General features: G+C 38.8%; 1 protein-coding gene across 4 annotated transcripts in view; it reads right to left on the bottom strand.

Moving 5' to 3' along the window:
- Positions 1-1,325: 1,325 nt before the first annotated feature.
- The window catches only part of Gria3 (glutamate ionotropic receptor AMPA type subunit 3), a 301,868-nt gene continuing 290,101 nt past the window's right edge, over positions 1,326-13,092 (bottom strand). The window contains exons 14-16 of one of the 4 annotated variants that reach the window (XM_033760083.1): positions 8,847-8,961; positions 6,006-6,264; positions 1,326-1,632 (exon numbers count right to left, since the gene is read on the bottom strand). In XM_033760083.1, the coding sequence (XP_033615974.1) occupies positions 6,019-6,264; positions 8,847-8,961 (361 nt within the window). In that variant the 3' untranslated portion in view covers positions 1,326-1,632; positions 6,006-6,018. Of the gene's footprint in view, positions 1,633-6,005; positions 6,265-8,846; positions 8,962-13,092 lie in introns of those variants that run through there. The other 3 variants (XM_010614550.1, XM_010614551.1, XM_010614552.1) reach the window with 3 other exon arrangements.

The following is a 13,092-nucleotide window of genomic DNA, read 5'->3' as shown; positions in this document are numbered from 1 at the left end:
AATGAAAGTTTATATTACACTTTTCTGAAAATGTTTCATTGGAACGAGACTTCTTCCTTTTTCTTCTGAAGACAGGAACAAATATCCAGTGAGTCAACTAAGCATCTAAGGGTCACACTTGGGAAATGAAGGCGAGCTCCTAGTTTTTACAGTCTGGAAACTTCCCAATGCACGTTACTGATGAGAGCAAACTACTGAACTACAGAAAGCATACGTTGTTATATAGGAGGTAATTAGTGAGCGGAGACTATTTCCTCTGGCTGTTCTGATGATGCCAATGGCAGGTATGCAATTAGCTACTTGATAGCCTGTGGAGCAGTAGATTGATCTTCTGAGAGTCAGTAGAGAATCTGCTCCAAGCAAGGACCTGGGAGTGATGCTGAGGCCCTCAGATTAGCAGTAGGTTTGGGAATGCATTTTAGTCTTTGCAAACTAGGAAAGGACACATGCAGTTTGACGGAGAGCTGCGGGCAGTGACAGGCAACAGCTGGTAAGACAGACCAAGAGAGTAAAGTCAAGTTGAGAACTGTGGTCTGAACCCACTGGCCTGCCTTGCAATGCGGTCCTGTCTCGGTGGTATACACTTGAGAGGCATACTTAGCAGAGAAAGCAGAGCTAAACACAGTGTTGTTTCTGAGAAAGATACTCTAAACACATCTGGGAGTATAGGCAGCATTTCCCTCACCTCAATGCTAAATACTCAGCTATATTGACTTAAAATGCACACTGAAGCAAGAAAAGCAGATCTGTGAGCTGAAATTCCAGGCTTCTTGAAAAGCCCCGGGATCCATTTTAGGAAAGCACCAAGAGGTTTGCCTGATAGTGCCTCATCCTTTGCTAAACGCACATTGATTTTGAAAGCTCTATTAACCCCTTTACCAAGTGGGAAGTTACCAAAGCATTTTCACAAAACCATTTCAAGAACACAGAGAAGTCACCGTTTAATCTCTTTTTCAAAGCATTTGAATTTTCATAAGTGTCGCATTTACATTCTAAAGATATACACATTTCAGCAACATTGAAAAGAAATAGGGTATACAGAATATCACCACCAACAGGAAATACCAAAAACATCTGGTCAGCAGATCCTAGAAGAAATGCCAGTCTGTCTTCCCAAACACAAGGAGACAGATATGTTATATGTATATGTATATATATATATATTTTTTAATCAGGAGGAATTAATTCTTTTAGCTAAGATGAGTGGGCCTATTTGCTAAACTGGAGTTTTAAATTTGTGTGTCTGTGTATGTGTGTGTATATTAAAGAATATGGTGTTTGTATACTGTGCAGTGATATCAAAGAATGGCTTTTGTTGAATTGACTTTTTTAGTAAGATTTTCTTCTCATACTGGAATCTTGCATGTCCATTTTTTTGTTGGTTTTATTTTAATTTTTTTCAAGCAAAGCAAAAAGATTTCAATGATGGTTTGCACTGTTGCAAGTCTCAGAGTGTTCCATAAGGCACTGAAGGAAAAAAAAATCAGTTTTTCCTATTGGGAAGGTCATTGCACCATCAGCAATATTCGTGTCATGCCCGACACCAAGGAGAGTGAAATCTGGCTCAGGATCCTTGAAGCAGCCATGTTTTCAGTGATTTCCTCTCACTGTATGCCTCCAGTGGGAAAGGATCTGCAAAAGGAGGGGAAATTTAAATTTGAAGGGGGCTTTCTATTGGGGATTGAAAGACTCATGATGGCTTGGTCTATCTTGGACAAAATCTGTAGCTGTTTTCTCAAATTGACACTACCAGGGCTGTACCTCATTTTACTAGCCTTAGGCAACAGATCTGGTTAAATTCTTCAACTTTAATGCAAATGCTCTACAATAGGTTAAGCTAGGACGATTCTCTACTATGTGCATTGATTGTACTGAGAAACAGACAGGTCTTCGATGAAGTTGAACTAAAGACTTTATTTACTTAGGATGTAGGTATACTAGACATTTTAGTGGCATTTAAATGGAAATATACAGAAGAACTACACTGAAGAGTGTACACTGATTACAGGGTCTGTGATAAAGCATTGTTTACCTAGCATCATAGGTGAACAGTATTTTACAGCTCACTGAACTGAAATCCATTGAATGTGAGAGGAAGATCTGCTCATTGACAGAAACGTGGCTGTTTCTCTTAATACATACAACCTTAGTTCTTAAAGTTTGAAAATAGCACAAGCACTTTAAAGACACAGCATATTCCAGAAAGAGGCCAGAGCAGTGATACTCAGGAAGGTGCTCCACACCCATGGAGTCTTTGCCCTGACATTATGGGCCTGATTGCGATGCTGCTGGTGGTACCCTTTGTTTGGAGGTATTAAGTAGTGCAAGGGATTATTTGTCCCTGACTCTGAACACAGGAGATCAGCCTCTTGCTTCCTTTTCAAGTGCATGCTCCCTGCCTCATCTTTTCCCCAGAGGCTAATAGAGCACTTCTTTTTCTCCTGAGTGAACACTAAATTTAGCCCAAAGGAATAGCATAATCATTATCTACAACTGGCTCTAGAATAAAATGTCTGCAAGAAGAATGCCAAAGATGCATCTGAAGGCAAAAGTCCCAAGGAGGGCAAAATAAAATTAACATGAATTGGGCCCGCCTCTTCCTTGGAACCCCTGAGTCCTGAGTATATCTCTCAGATCATGGAAAATTTTTATACCTATGGAAGAAAGATCAACTCCCCGCCGCCATTGGCTATGGGTTGTCATTGTCTACGTGCATGATTTTGGGAAAGTAATCTAACCCCTCAGTGTCTCTGTTTTTTGAATAAGGATAAATAAGGTATTATCACTAAGGTAAAAGTTCTCTTGAAAGAAAAAACATCACCACCCCAGTTACCCAGAATTTTGTTTCCACTTTGACCTAAGGTGAGCTCTTTAAACTGGAGAAGGAAAATTTCTCCAGCAAGAATGCATATGCATAAGGTACAAAAGGAAAATCAATCCCTTTGCAAATGAGCTCCATGAACAAAGTCAATATTTCTTAAACAGAACAGTCTTAGAAGAAAAATGGAAAAAGAGAAGAAAAATGGAAATGTTTTACCCAAACTTCCAGCTTATTGTAGTCTTGCCTATGAGAGGAATTTCAAAAATATTGTTGAAGAAAATGAAAGACAAAAGTAGTTCTGAATACCAGTGAGGAAATTGGAAAGAGTTTCTTAAAATAATGAGCAGAGTCAACCCTAGGGTGCAGTAAATCTGGAACGCTTAATGGTAGGTCACTTTCCAAAGCATGTGGTGCAGTGGGGGTGGGGGGGACACTTCCAGTGACTGGTCTGGAGCTCTGAGAGTTATTAAATAGTCAAGAGGCCATAAAGATGATCTGAGCATAAGGCATATGTGCCTGTGAGTCCAATAACCCTGATGGTACTATCATGAATAGAAAATGAGAGATCAATCCTTGTCTTTCAAAGATGCCCTTTTGTTAACCAGATATTCACTGTGTAATATTCTCACCAGTGAGTTACCCTGAGTCATTCTTCCTGAACAATTACTAGTACTATAACCCTCCCACGCAGGCTTTGATAATTAGTAATAAAAGTAAACTCTCAGGATGCCTCTCCATCTTTGTGTCCCTGAATAGACTCTGACAGATCTAGGCCAACTCAGAGAATTTGAAGTTTCATATCTAGATAACAAATTAGAAGGTTCTAGGAGATATTTTAGAACTTTGCTGGAAATAAAAAATGAATGGCTGAAGAGCTCATTCTTCATTTAACCAATGCTTCTTTAATGTCACTTCACCAAATTGGCTGAGGGCAGGAGAGAGATTTCTGTTTCTTGCTCAGTCTGCTTTATACTTCTTGACTGACACATGTGAGATTTCTCTTGGCATCTTCTGAGGCCTTTCCTTCTCATCTGGGGGCTTCACACAGGCTTGGAGGACAGATTTGTTTGCAGAAGTTCTTCCCAGGTTTTCTTATCATCTCAGAGATGGTTGCCAAGGTGCTAGCTAACTGGGCTCTAACCACATTGACATCAGTGTCTATTATATGAGACTTCTGTATCAACCAGGCTGAATTTGGCTTCACATAAGTGGATCAACCGGGATGACTTAATGAAATCCAGAGAAGCAGAAGTGTGGCAAGTTAATTTCTTTTTTTTTCCTTTGGGTTTATTGGTACTTTTTAGGATTACAGTAAAATTCTTTTTTTTTTTTTTGGTACCGGGGATCAAACTCAGGACCTTGAGCTTGCAAGGCAGGTGGCAGAACCACTGAGCTAAATCCCCAGCCCAGTGGCAAGTTAATGTCCGAGACACTTCCCCCGCTCCCTGTTTGACAGGCCTCCACTTTGAAACTGTAATATTCTGTTCAAATAATTGCTGATTCAGCTTTCCCTTTCTTTTTCTTTATTTTCTTTCATCTTCTTTCTTTTATTCTTTTTTCTTCTTTTGCTCTTTTTCTTTCATTCCCTACCTCCTCCTCTATCCTTCCTTTTTCCCTTCTTCTCTCCTCTTTCTCCCCATTTTCCTTCCTCCTTCCTAGAGAATAGAATCTTCATGACCTGGAACTTGTGAAAAGTGTAGAATTTTAGGCATTAACATACAGATCCACTGAATCAGGATCTACACTTTTGTAAGATCACCATATGATTTGTGCACATACTGATGTTTCAAGAGCACTGCTCTTCAGCTTTAACAAGAGATCCAAGATCTAATAGTTGCGAAGTAGGGATGCAAATTCTCAGATAAAACATCTGATCAATAGTCTGGAGGCTATGTGACCCTGAGCCCTGATATGTTTCTGTTTCAGAAAGGTCCTTTCTGGGGATAATAGGAGTAATCAAATATATGGTCTTGTGTGGAAGAAATGAGACATACAGAGCCTTCATGAACTTCAAGGATTTTTTGTGGGTAAAGTGGGGCATAAACTAAAGATTTCTTTTCCACTTGATAAGATTTAATTTGAATTTTAAATTTCTTCAAGGTCTCTAGGCCATGAATATTTACAGCATGGTTTAGTAAAGAATATAGTTACAGGAGGAAAAAGGGGTGGGTTCTAGAGTGCACTCGAAGGTAATTAGACTATTTCTTTTAAACACTTCCAGAAAGGAGACAGTATCCTAACACAAGCCTGCCTTTGAAAGTGTCTCAGTTGTTGGTGAGGTTTGGCTGGAGCTGACAGAGTCAAGGTGATATCAGTCAGGGTCACTCAACTATTAATTTGGTTTTGGCCAGCATCAGTGAGTCTACTCTGTCCTTTGAGAGACACAGTTCTAAGGAAAGGGCAACAGCAGAACTCAAAGATTAAGAAAATTGTTTCAGACTTGACTACTTAGAAGAACCACGGCTCCCTAATGGGACTGTTGAAGTGGCAAAGCCTTATGTCTAGTCCTAGTTGCAACTCCAGTGATAGAGCTCCTTTCCCTAAGAGGTACGTCATCCAACATGGGAGCCACTGGTTGCATGCAACTACTCAATATTGAATACGTGGCTAGTATGAGGTGAAATAGACCCAAAGTATAAAATGTACTCCAAATTTTTAAGGTCAATATGAATAAAATAATGTAAAGTATTTCACTCATCTTGCTGAAACGATAATATTTGGAGATATTGGAATAAATGAAATATCATTAAAATTAATTTTAAATATTATTATTATTTTTTGGTACCAGGGATTGAACTTGGGTCCTTGTGCTTGCAAGGCAGGCCACCGAACCACTGAGCTAAACCCCTGGTCCACTTCACTTATTTTTCAAATGTGATTACTAGAGCATTTAAAATTATACATGTGGTTCACATATGTGTCTTGTGTATATTTCTATTTAACAGTATTGCTCTAGAGAATTTTTTTTCTTTTAGGTCACAGATCACATTTTAATTACACCTATGCTGTTAGAAAAGTATCACTGCCTGACAAGAAAGGTCAATCATTGTTTTAAAAAATCAAATGACTGCAAAGAAGAGACAGCACTTAAAATACGAAACCAAACTAAAAAAAAAAAAAAAGAAAGAAAGAAAAAATAAAGAGGTAAACATATAGTCATATAAGGCTGATTAGTTTACTAGACCTTAACCGTACCCCTAGATCTTAACACTTTCTGTTCCATACACGTTGTAGCCTTCTCTGTATGTAGCATAGTTCTGAGTGTTGGTGGCAGGAGCAGGCTTAAAGTTTTGGGTGTTCTTTGTGAGTTTCATGCGTTTGGACTCTGCCCGAGATTTGTAACAGAATTCTATCAAAGCTACCATCATGGCCAGCCCCAGACCTCCGACAAGTATATAGAAAACACCTGCCACATTGCTCAGGCTCAGAGCGCTGGTCTTGTCCTAAGAGAAATGAACAACATGATTAGTTCTTGGGCAAAACAAAGGCAATGGGACATTATAATACATTACAACAGTATAGGACAGTTCTAAATTGTAAAATAACTAAATATCGATGTAAGTGGTATGACTCAACTCTGGCAACTGGCTCATGTTTCTCAACGACCAGCAAGATGGTATATTATGCTTCTGTTGACAGTTTTGATCTTTATTTAAATAGCCTTTTATTTTTTAGTCCTTATACCCCTTTAGTACTTAAAACTGGTGCTCAACAACCAAATAAGACAGGACTTGGTCACGGGAACAAAACAGATAACACAAGCATAATTTATTCCTCTTCTAGTCTCAACAAACACCATTTTCCAGAGTTGAGCCGTGGCATAATCTCTACAAATGTAACACTCTTTTCATTTGGGAACTTGAAGCACTCTTTCCTCTCTCTGCCCCGCAACACCCCTTTCTCCCTTTTTCTCCCAGTGACCAACTTTGACAACTAGTCTTCAAGATACTAGGTGAGAATAGTAAAAGTTTCTGATATTCTTGTCTGGAAAGTTACTGCACAAGGGTTTGCTTAAAAAGGGTTAACTTTCCTCTTTTCCTCAGTGACTGAGAAATTGCTCCCTTTAGGCATTGGTTTCTAGGTTCTCATCCTAGTCAAAATCAGGGCAGCAAGTCCTTGTACTGCTAGAACAAAGGTGTAGCACAAAGAATTGGCTCTGTTCCATCTTCCTGAAAGCTTAAGGTATCTATCAGGAGGAGTCTTTGGGTCCTGGATTCGCTCCACACAAATCAGAAAGCTTTTCCAGGAAGCTGATGATTTAAAAAAGTCCAGCTCATTTTCAGCTTTTACTCCAGAGAATGTACAGAAGAATTCTTTTTAAAATCCTATACTTAAAACTTCTTTCTATTTAACATGGGGGAAAATCAAGGAAGCCGGTCAGTGACTTTCAGGTCAAACTAAAAATCTGACTAAACTATCTGCCTGTATGAAAAAGCAAAAACTGAACTGCTGAATGATGGAAAGAGAAAAGTTGGTGTATTGAGCCCTACCTTGAGGTAGGACACACCAAGGACTAAGAGTCTTTCTTTGAAAAAAAAAAAGTAGCATTTTGTAGTCTTTTTAGAGGGAATGTAACCATTTTGCTGCTGAATGTAACTGAACAGAATACCTAAATTTTTAAGCCTGTGAATTTTGAGTATCTTATTTAAATGATGTCAGAATGAGCAGATGACAGCCATTGCTGACCCTTAATACTGTTGCTCAAGTAGTTCTGGTATATTTAAAGCATCCAATGGGAAGGCAATATGGCCATGTGTTTCTGATCCTATTTTCATAGGAGCCATCGCTGTATTCGTTTGCATCAAAAAAAGGGTAATAGAAATTGAATCATATTCAGTAAGGGGGTGTTGGGATGCCTTGTGTCCACAACAACCCTGCAAATAGACACTGTGCTAAGACGAATGAAAGCTAAGTGAGTGGTAAGACTTTTCATCATTTGGGAAAAAAGAATCATTTCTTTAAGGAGATTGATGAGGCTATCTGCAAGGATGTTCCACAGTCTATTAGGAAATGGACCAATTTCTGGTAACCCTCCCTCTGCCATCATATTTGTATATGTAGATGGTATTTAAAAGGTGGGGGGAGTGGTCCTTTAACATCCCCCATGAAAGCTGTAGCAAGGAGAAAATTTTAAGTTCCACATCTTTAAGTTTCACAGCAGTTATAATGTAGGGTGTAGAAAACCAGTAGCAAAATGGTTCACTGCATGGGGGAAATGAGTGGAATTTCATGAAATGAATTAACTGATACCACAATATTAGTTCAAAAAAAGGAAAAGGCAAAAAACTGAAACTAAAATAACTTCCTCAGGGGAGCAAAGGGGGGCAGGAAGGAGGTGGAGAAGAGTGTTTCATGCTTATCAATGTGATGTTATCCTGATAGTGTTCACTCTTAAGGAACATGCGTCTGAATTTTTAAAGTGTTACGCTCAGAGATTCAAATAACACCTTTGGAGAGAGAAGTGTGACAGACTTAATGAGCTTTGAGATCCAAATAGATGCTGAACTCAGTATGACAGCAGCTGGGATGGAGCTAATCATTCTGTTTACAGAGACCAGTGTTTCTTTGTTTTCAGATGGGATATATGTAATATATTAACATCAATAACCAAGGATATTTACAACTACAAAGTCTCTGACATTGTAAGAGTTTAAGAAAAAGTACTGTCACAATTGGATCTTTTTTTTTTTCTTTTGGTTGTTGTTATGCTTTCTCTTTGCACTTTTGAAATGGGAAAAACAGTAAAACCCCCTTATAACACAGCTTGTTATTTTACAGCTTTAGAATGCAGTGGGCCACATTGAATTCCCTCATTATCATAACAGCTCTGCAGAGTGTACAGTTGATGTCACGGGGCAAGCCTTTGGGGCTGTTGTTTGCCTTACTCCTTTAGCGCTGGTGTTATAAAGGGGTCCCACTGTGACAGGGAGTGTGTGTTGGGAAGGAAAGCCATTTTGGGATAGAAAATAAACAGTGGGTCAAAATGTGATTGCTAATCAGTACAAAAAGACCTTCAGCGACTGACCTTACTCCCGGAGTCCTTGGCTCCACATTCCCCCTTATCGTACCACCATTTGTTTTTCAGCTTGTCTAAGATGCCTTGTTCACTGAGTTTCAATACTGCAAGGTTTACAGGCGTTCTTCACGTGGGAAATAACATAAATAACATTATATTATGTTATTTTATGTTATTCAAGCTTTAAACTACTTTAAAACTATAGAAAGCGATAAAGCAGGGGGCCCTGGCCACAGAGTAATTTTAGACACTGCAGGCAACCTGAGCATTACCTTATAAAAAGTTAACACTACAGCAACGCTATATTTACCAGGGCCTGCCCATATCGCTTTGAGTAATCGGCACACACTGTTAAATAATGAGGATAGAAAAAAAGGCACTCCTCAGACAGGCTGTGTGTGGTGAGGAGGGTCTCCCCTCAAGTGACAATCGTCGGCGGCAGCTTTTGGTAGCTTTGTGACAGAGACATGTTAGGTTTGATCTAACTGGGTGTCTTGTTGTACTTCCAGACAGAAAGCAACTTTTATGGGGGAGCCAGGAAGGGGATGGTGCCAGAAAAGGAAGCATTTCCACATTGTAGACTGACAAATGGATGAATCTGAACAGAAGCTGGATTTTACCTAAATCCCATGCTTTCTTGTCTCTTATTACACAGATCTGTGGCCTAGCTGAAAATGATCTCAGAAAGAATTGTATGACATTTATGTCTTCATTTCATGAACATGCCTTCTAAATGCTTATGCATACAGTGATCTTAGTATTAAAGGTACAATGTGGACTTCTGAGCTTTGGTTAAGAAGAGTATTTTTGAAGAGTGGAAAAACTGGCTTATGCCTTGTTTTCTGAGTTACTGACTACCTGTCTTTCTGGTATGGTCATGTGCCCATGGTTAACTCAGATCACCAGACAGTGGGCCAGATGGTTTCAAAACAAAATTAATAGGGCATGATATAAAATGGGCAATTAGCTCTGCCACTATTGGGTGGCAATGGAGAGGAACAGTTTAGGTAAATTCCCCTAATAAGATAAGACCACCTGAACTGAGAGGCTAATGCAGTCCCGGGAGATCACAACACTGCTCCTTAGTCCCTCACTGACTAAAAGTATAAGGGCTGTATTTGGAGCCATGGGGCAAATGTCTGCAAACCTACTGGCCCTAGGATACAGTTGTTTTCTTTCAGAGATTTCTTCAGCTGTAAAATAGGACTAATGACCTTTACCCTCCCTTCTTCCTAGAGCTGTTGGATTTTAAATGGAGAATTTCTAATAGTTTTGTGTAAAAACTGCATTATATAAAGGGTGGCATGAGCCATCATTATGAAGCAGTAAAATGTGTTCATATTTGTGTGAACAATATTGCCAATAGCAGTGCCTGGTCATCTGAATGTCACTAATTTAAAAGGAAGATATCAGACAAATTTTTTGCAACCATGAACATGCCATAAAATTTCTTGTCTTCTTTTGGGTAAGTTGGACCCACTAACTGACAAGAATTCCTATAACCACAAAGATCTGATGTTGACCATTTCAAGTTCTAATGACTATTTCCTTTTTTCTCCATTTGCTATGGAGAGCAGATTTGCCATCTCGTCTGGAGCTGTTTAAGATATATATCATCACTTAAAAATAGTATACAGTTTCAAAATACTTGAGATCTGACAAACTGTAAGTCTTTAAGTATGGGTGTGACATTTCCTTGATTAGTGCAGGGCCTGGCAGATGAAATATTACCATTCTGTATCTTACAAGGAAGTTGGAGTCCTTTATACTTTATTCAAGTTACTTCAATGAATGCTCAAAATCCTAGCCTTCTCAAAGGCAAATCAGAACAGCTTGAAATACAAAACAATAAAACTGAAGGTCTAATATAGCTTTGGCAGTGAAAATGAAATCTTGGCACTTGTGCGGGCCACACAGGCCATCTATGGCCCTGAGATCAGTGTTGGAGCTGCCTTCTACCCTACTCATGCCATCTGTCCCCCACCACTCTCTCCTCCTTCCCTTATTATTTCTACTACTTCCTTCCCGATGTTATCTCTTAAGCCAGGTGCTGGCATGAAGCTCAGCAATGTGCAAGTTGGCTCAGGATGCAGAGCAAAGGTGCTTTCCAGTGACACAGAGGTGACCTGAGCTCATCGGGGCCACAAGAAAAAGTACAAAGCACCTCCTTCTTGCTTTCAGTACTTCCTCCTTTTTTTATTGCAAAGGGCCCTGTGCCTTCGCACAGCTTCTTGCTAAGCCCTCACTAGGCCCCATCATTCAAGGTTCCATTCTTTTTTTTTTTTTTTTTTAAGTATTGCTGCTTTCACTAGGTATTAGGTACAAAAGAGTCTGATTAAAGGTACTCACATTAGGACCTGAAAGAGGGGTGTTATTCTTTAAAGATCTTGGTTTTTAAAGACCTTGTCAATCCTTAAGTGAGCTAGTTTGATAAAAGTATAACATGTTAGTTGAGAACAGTAATTTTTAAAGTGTGGTACAGGAACCCCTGGGGGATACTTGAAACCCCTTCATCAGAGGGTCTGTTAAGTCAAAACTTTTCATAATAACATTAAGACATTACTTGCTCTTCTCCTTATCATTCCCTCATAATGTGAAATTTCCTGGAGGCTACATGATGTATGACATCACAACAGATTAAATGAGAAGACAGAAATGAGAATCCCATTCTCTTATATTAAGCCAGATATTACAGACATTTGCAAAAATACAGGCCAATAGCACTCTTGTCAATATTTCTTTTTGTTTTGGAAAACGGTAATTGTTTCCACAAAAAGGATATTATTCATGTTAACACATTGGGCTTCTTACTTTCAGATGAATGAATACTTTGAAAGTTTTCAGTTTTCATTTCTGATGTGGTAAATATTAATAGCTATAACACAAGCAACATCTTTACTGGGTTCTCGATTTTTTTAGTAGTATAAAAATGTTCTGGGACAAAAAGTTTAAGAAGCACTGATTTTGGAGGAAGGAAGTCTTTTCATGTACTAGGGTTGTATCCTGGGCTGCCACCATACACATTTTTGCTAAAACCCAGGGTTAGTACATCAGTAAGCAATATCAGTAAGCCTATCCATGGTTTGCCATCCAGTGGCTTTCACAGAATGGCTGGTAGTTGCTATCCACTTCCATGTCCTTTACAGTGACAGTGGAAGTTACTTTAGAGCAATGGTCCTCAACTGGTGGGGGGGCTTTCTGTCCTCCAGTAGACATTTGCCAGTACTTGGCATCATTTTTTGTTATTATGACTGGGTGGGGGAATGCTATAGGTATCCAGTGGGCAGAGACCAGAGATGCTACTACATATCCTATAATGTACTGGAGAGTGTCAACAGCACATAATCATCTGGCCCCAAATGCCAATAATGCAGAGGTTGAGAAACCAGGCCTCAGAGCATCGAGATCTCCTCTGGGATATTGTAGGGTATTAGAGAACTCTGAGAAATGACATAGTCTTAGAAATGTAGTCTCTGATTGGAAAATAAAATCACAGGGTTTGTGAAATCTGGCAGGGAACCACTGTGCATTTGGGAACTTCTAAATAAAAATGAGGGAAGAAAACAAACAATGCAAGTAGCAGCACAGCCAAGGAGCATATAAAAGCTATAATCAGAAATCATAGATAGTACCAATTAACAAGGTTAGGATAGTTGCCAAGTAAATAAAATATTTTAAATGTTGAAGTTTGCAGAACTCCATCTTGCTGTGGTATAGACTAAATTTCCAAGATGGCAGAGAAAAACTGCTTTTATCTACACAATGTTTTCTCTTGATGTAACTTATTAAGCATATTGCCTAGCCCAAACCAAAATCAACTGAATGTTTTGATATTTTTTCCAGCAAAACACACACACACACACACACACACACACACACACACACACACACATGTTGGTACTCTGAAGACAAGGAAATTAGGTGAGCATTTTGTCATTTTAAATGTCACTTTATCCATGAAGCCATTTTTGCTCTTCCAATATTTTCTCTCCCTGACATCATCCTCTGTCTTTTTTTTTTTATTACTTATGTCGATGTCTGTGACTACTATTAAACTGCTTTTCAAGAGCAGGGACTAAGGCTTATGCATCTATATTAGCAGTAAATATACTTTTCTCAAGAAATATATGCTAAATTTTTTTAGCTTTTAAAAAATTTTCAACCTATTACCTTTAATAATTATTGTTCAATTTTAATGATCACCCTAAGAAGATAAAGTTACAGTTTCCCTCTACTTAATAACTAAGGAAACTGA

The sequence above is a fragment of the Fukomys damarensis genome, unplaced genomic scaffold (assembly GCF_012274545.1).
Source record: "Fukomys damarensis isolate Sample0158 unplaced genomic scaffold, DMR_v1.0_HiC HiC_scaffold_39, whole genome shotgun sequence".
Classification (NCBI taxonomy): domain Eukaryota; kingdom Metazoa; phylum Chordata; class Mammalia; order Rodentia; family Bathyergidae; genus Fukomys; species Fukomys damarensis.
The sequence above is the reverse complement of the archived record's forward strand: the minus strand, read 5'-3'. Positions and strand labels throughout refer to the sequence as shown.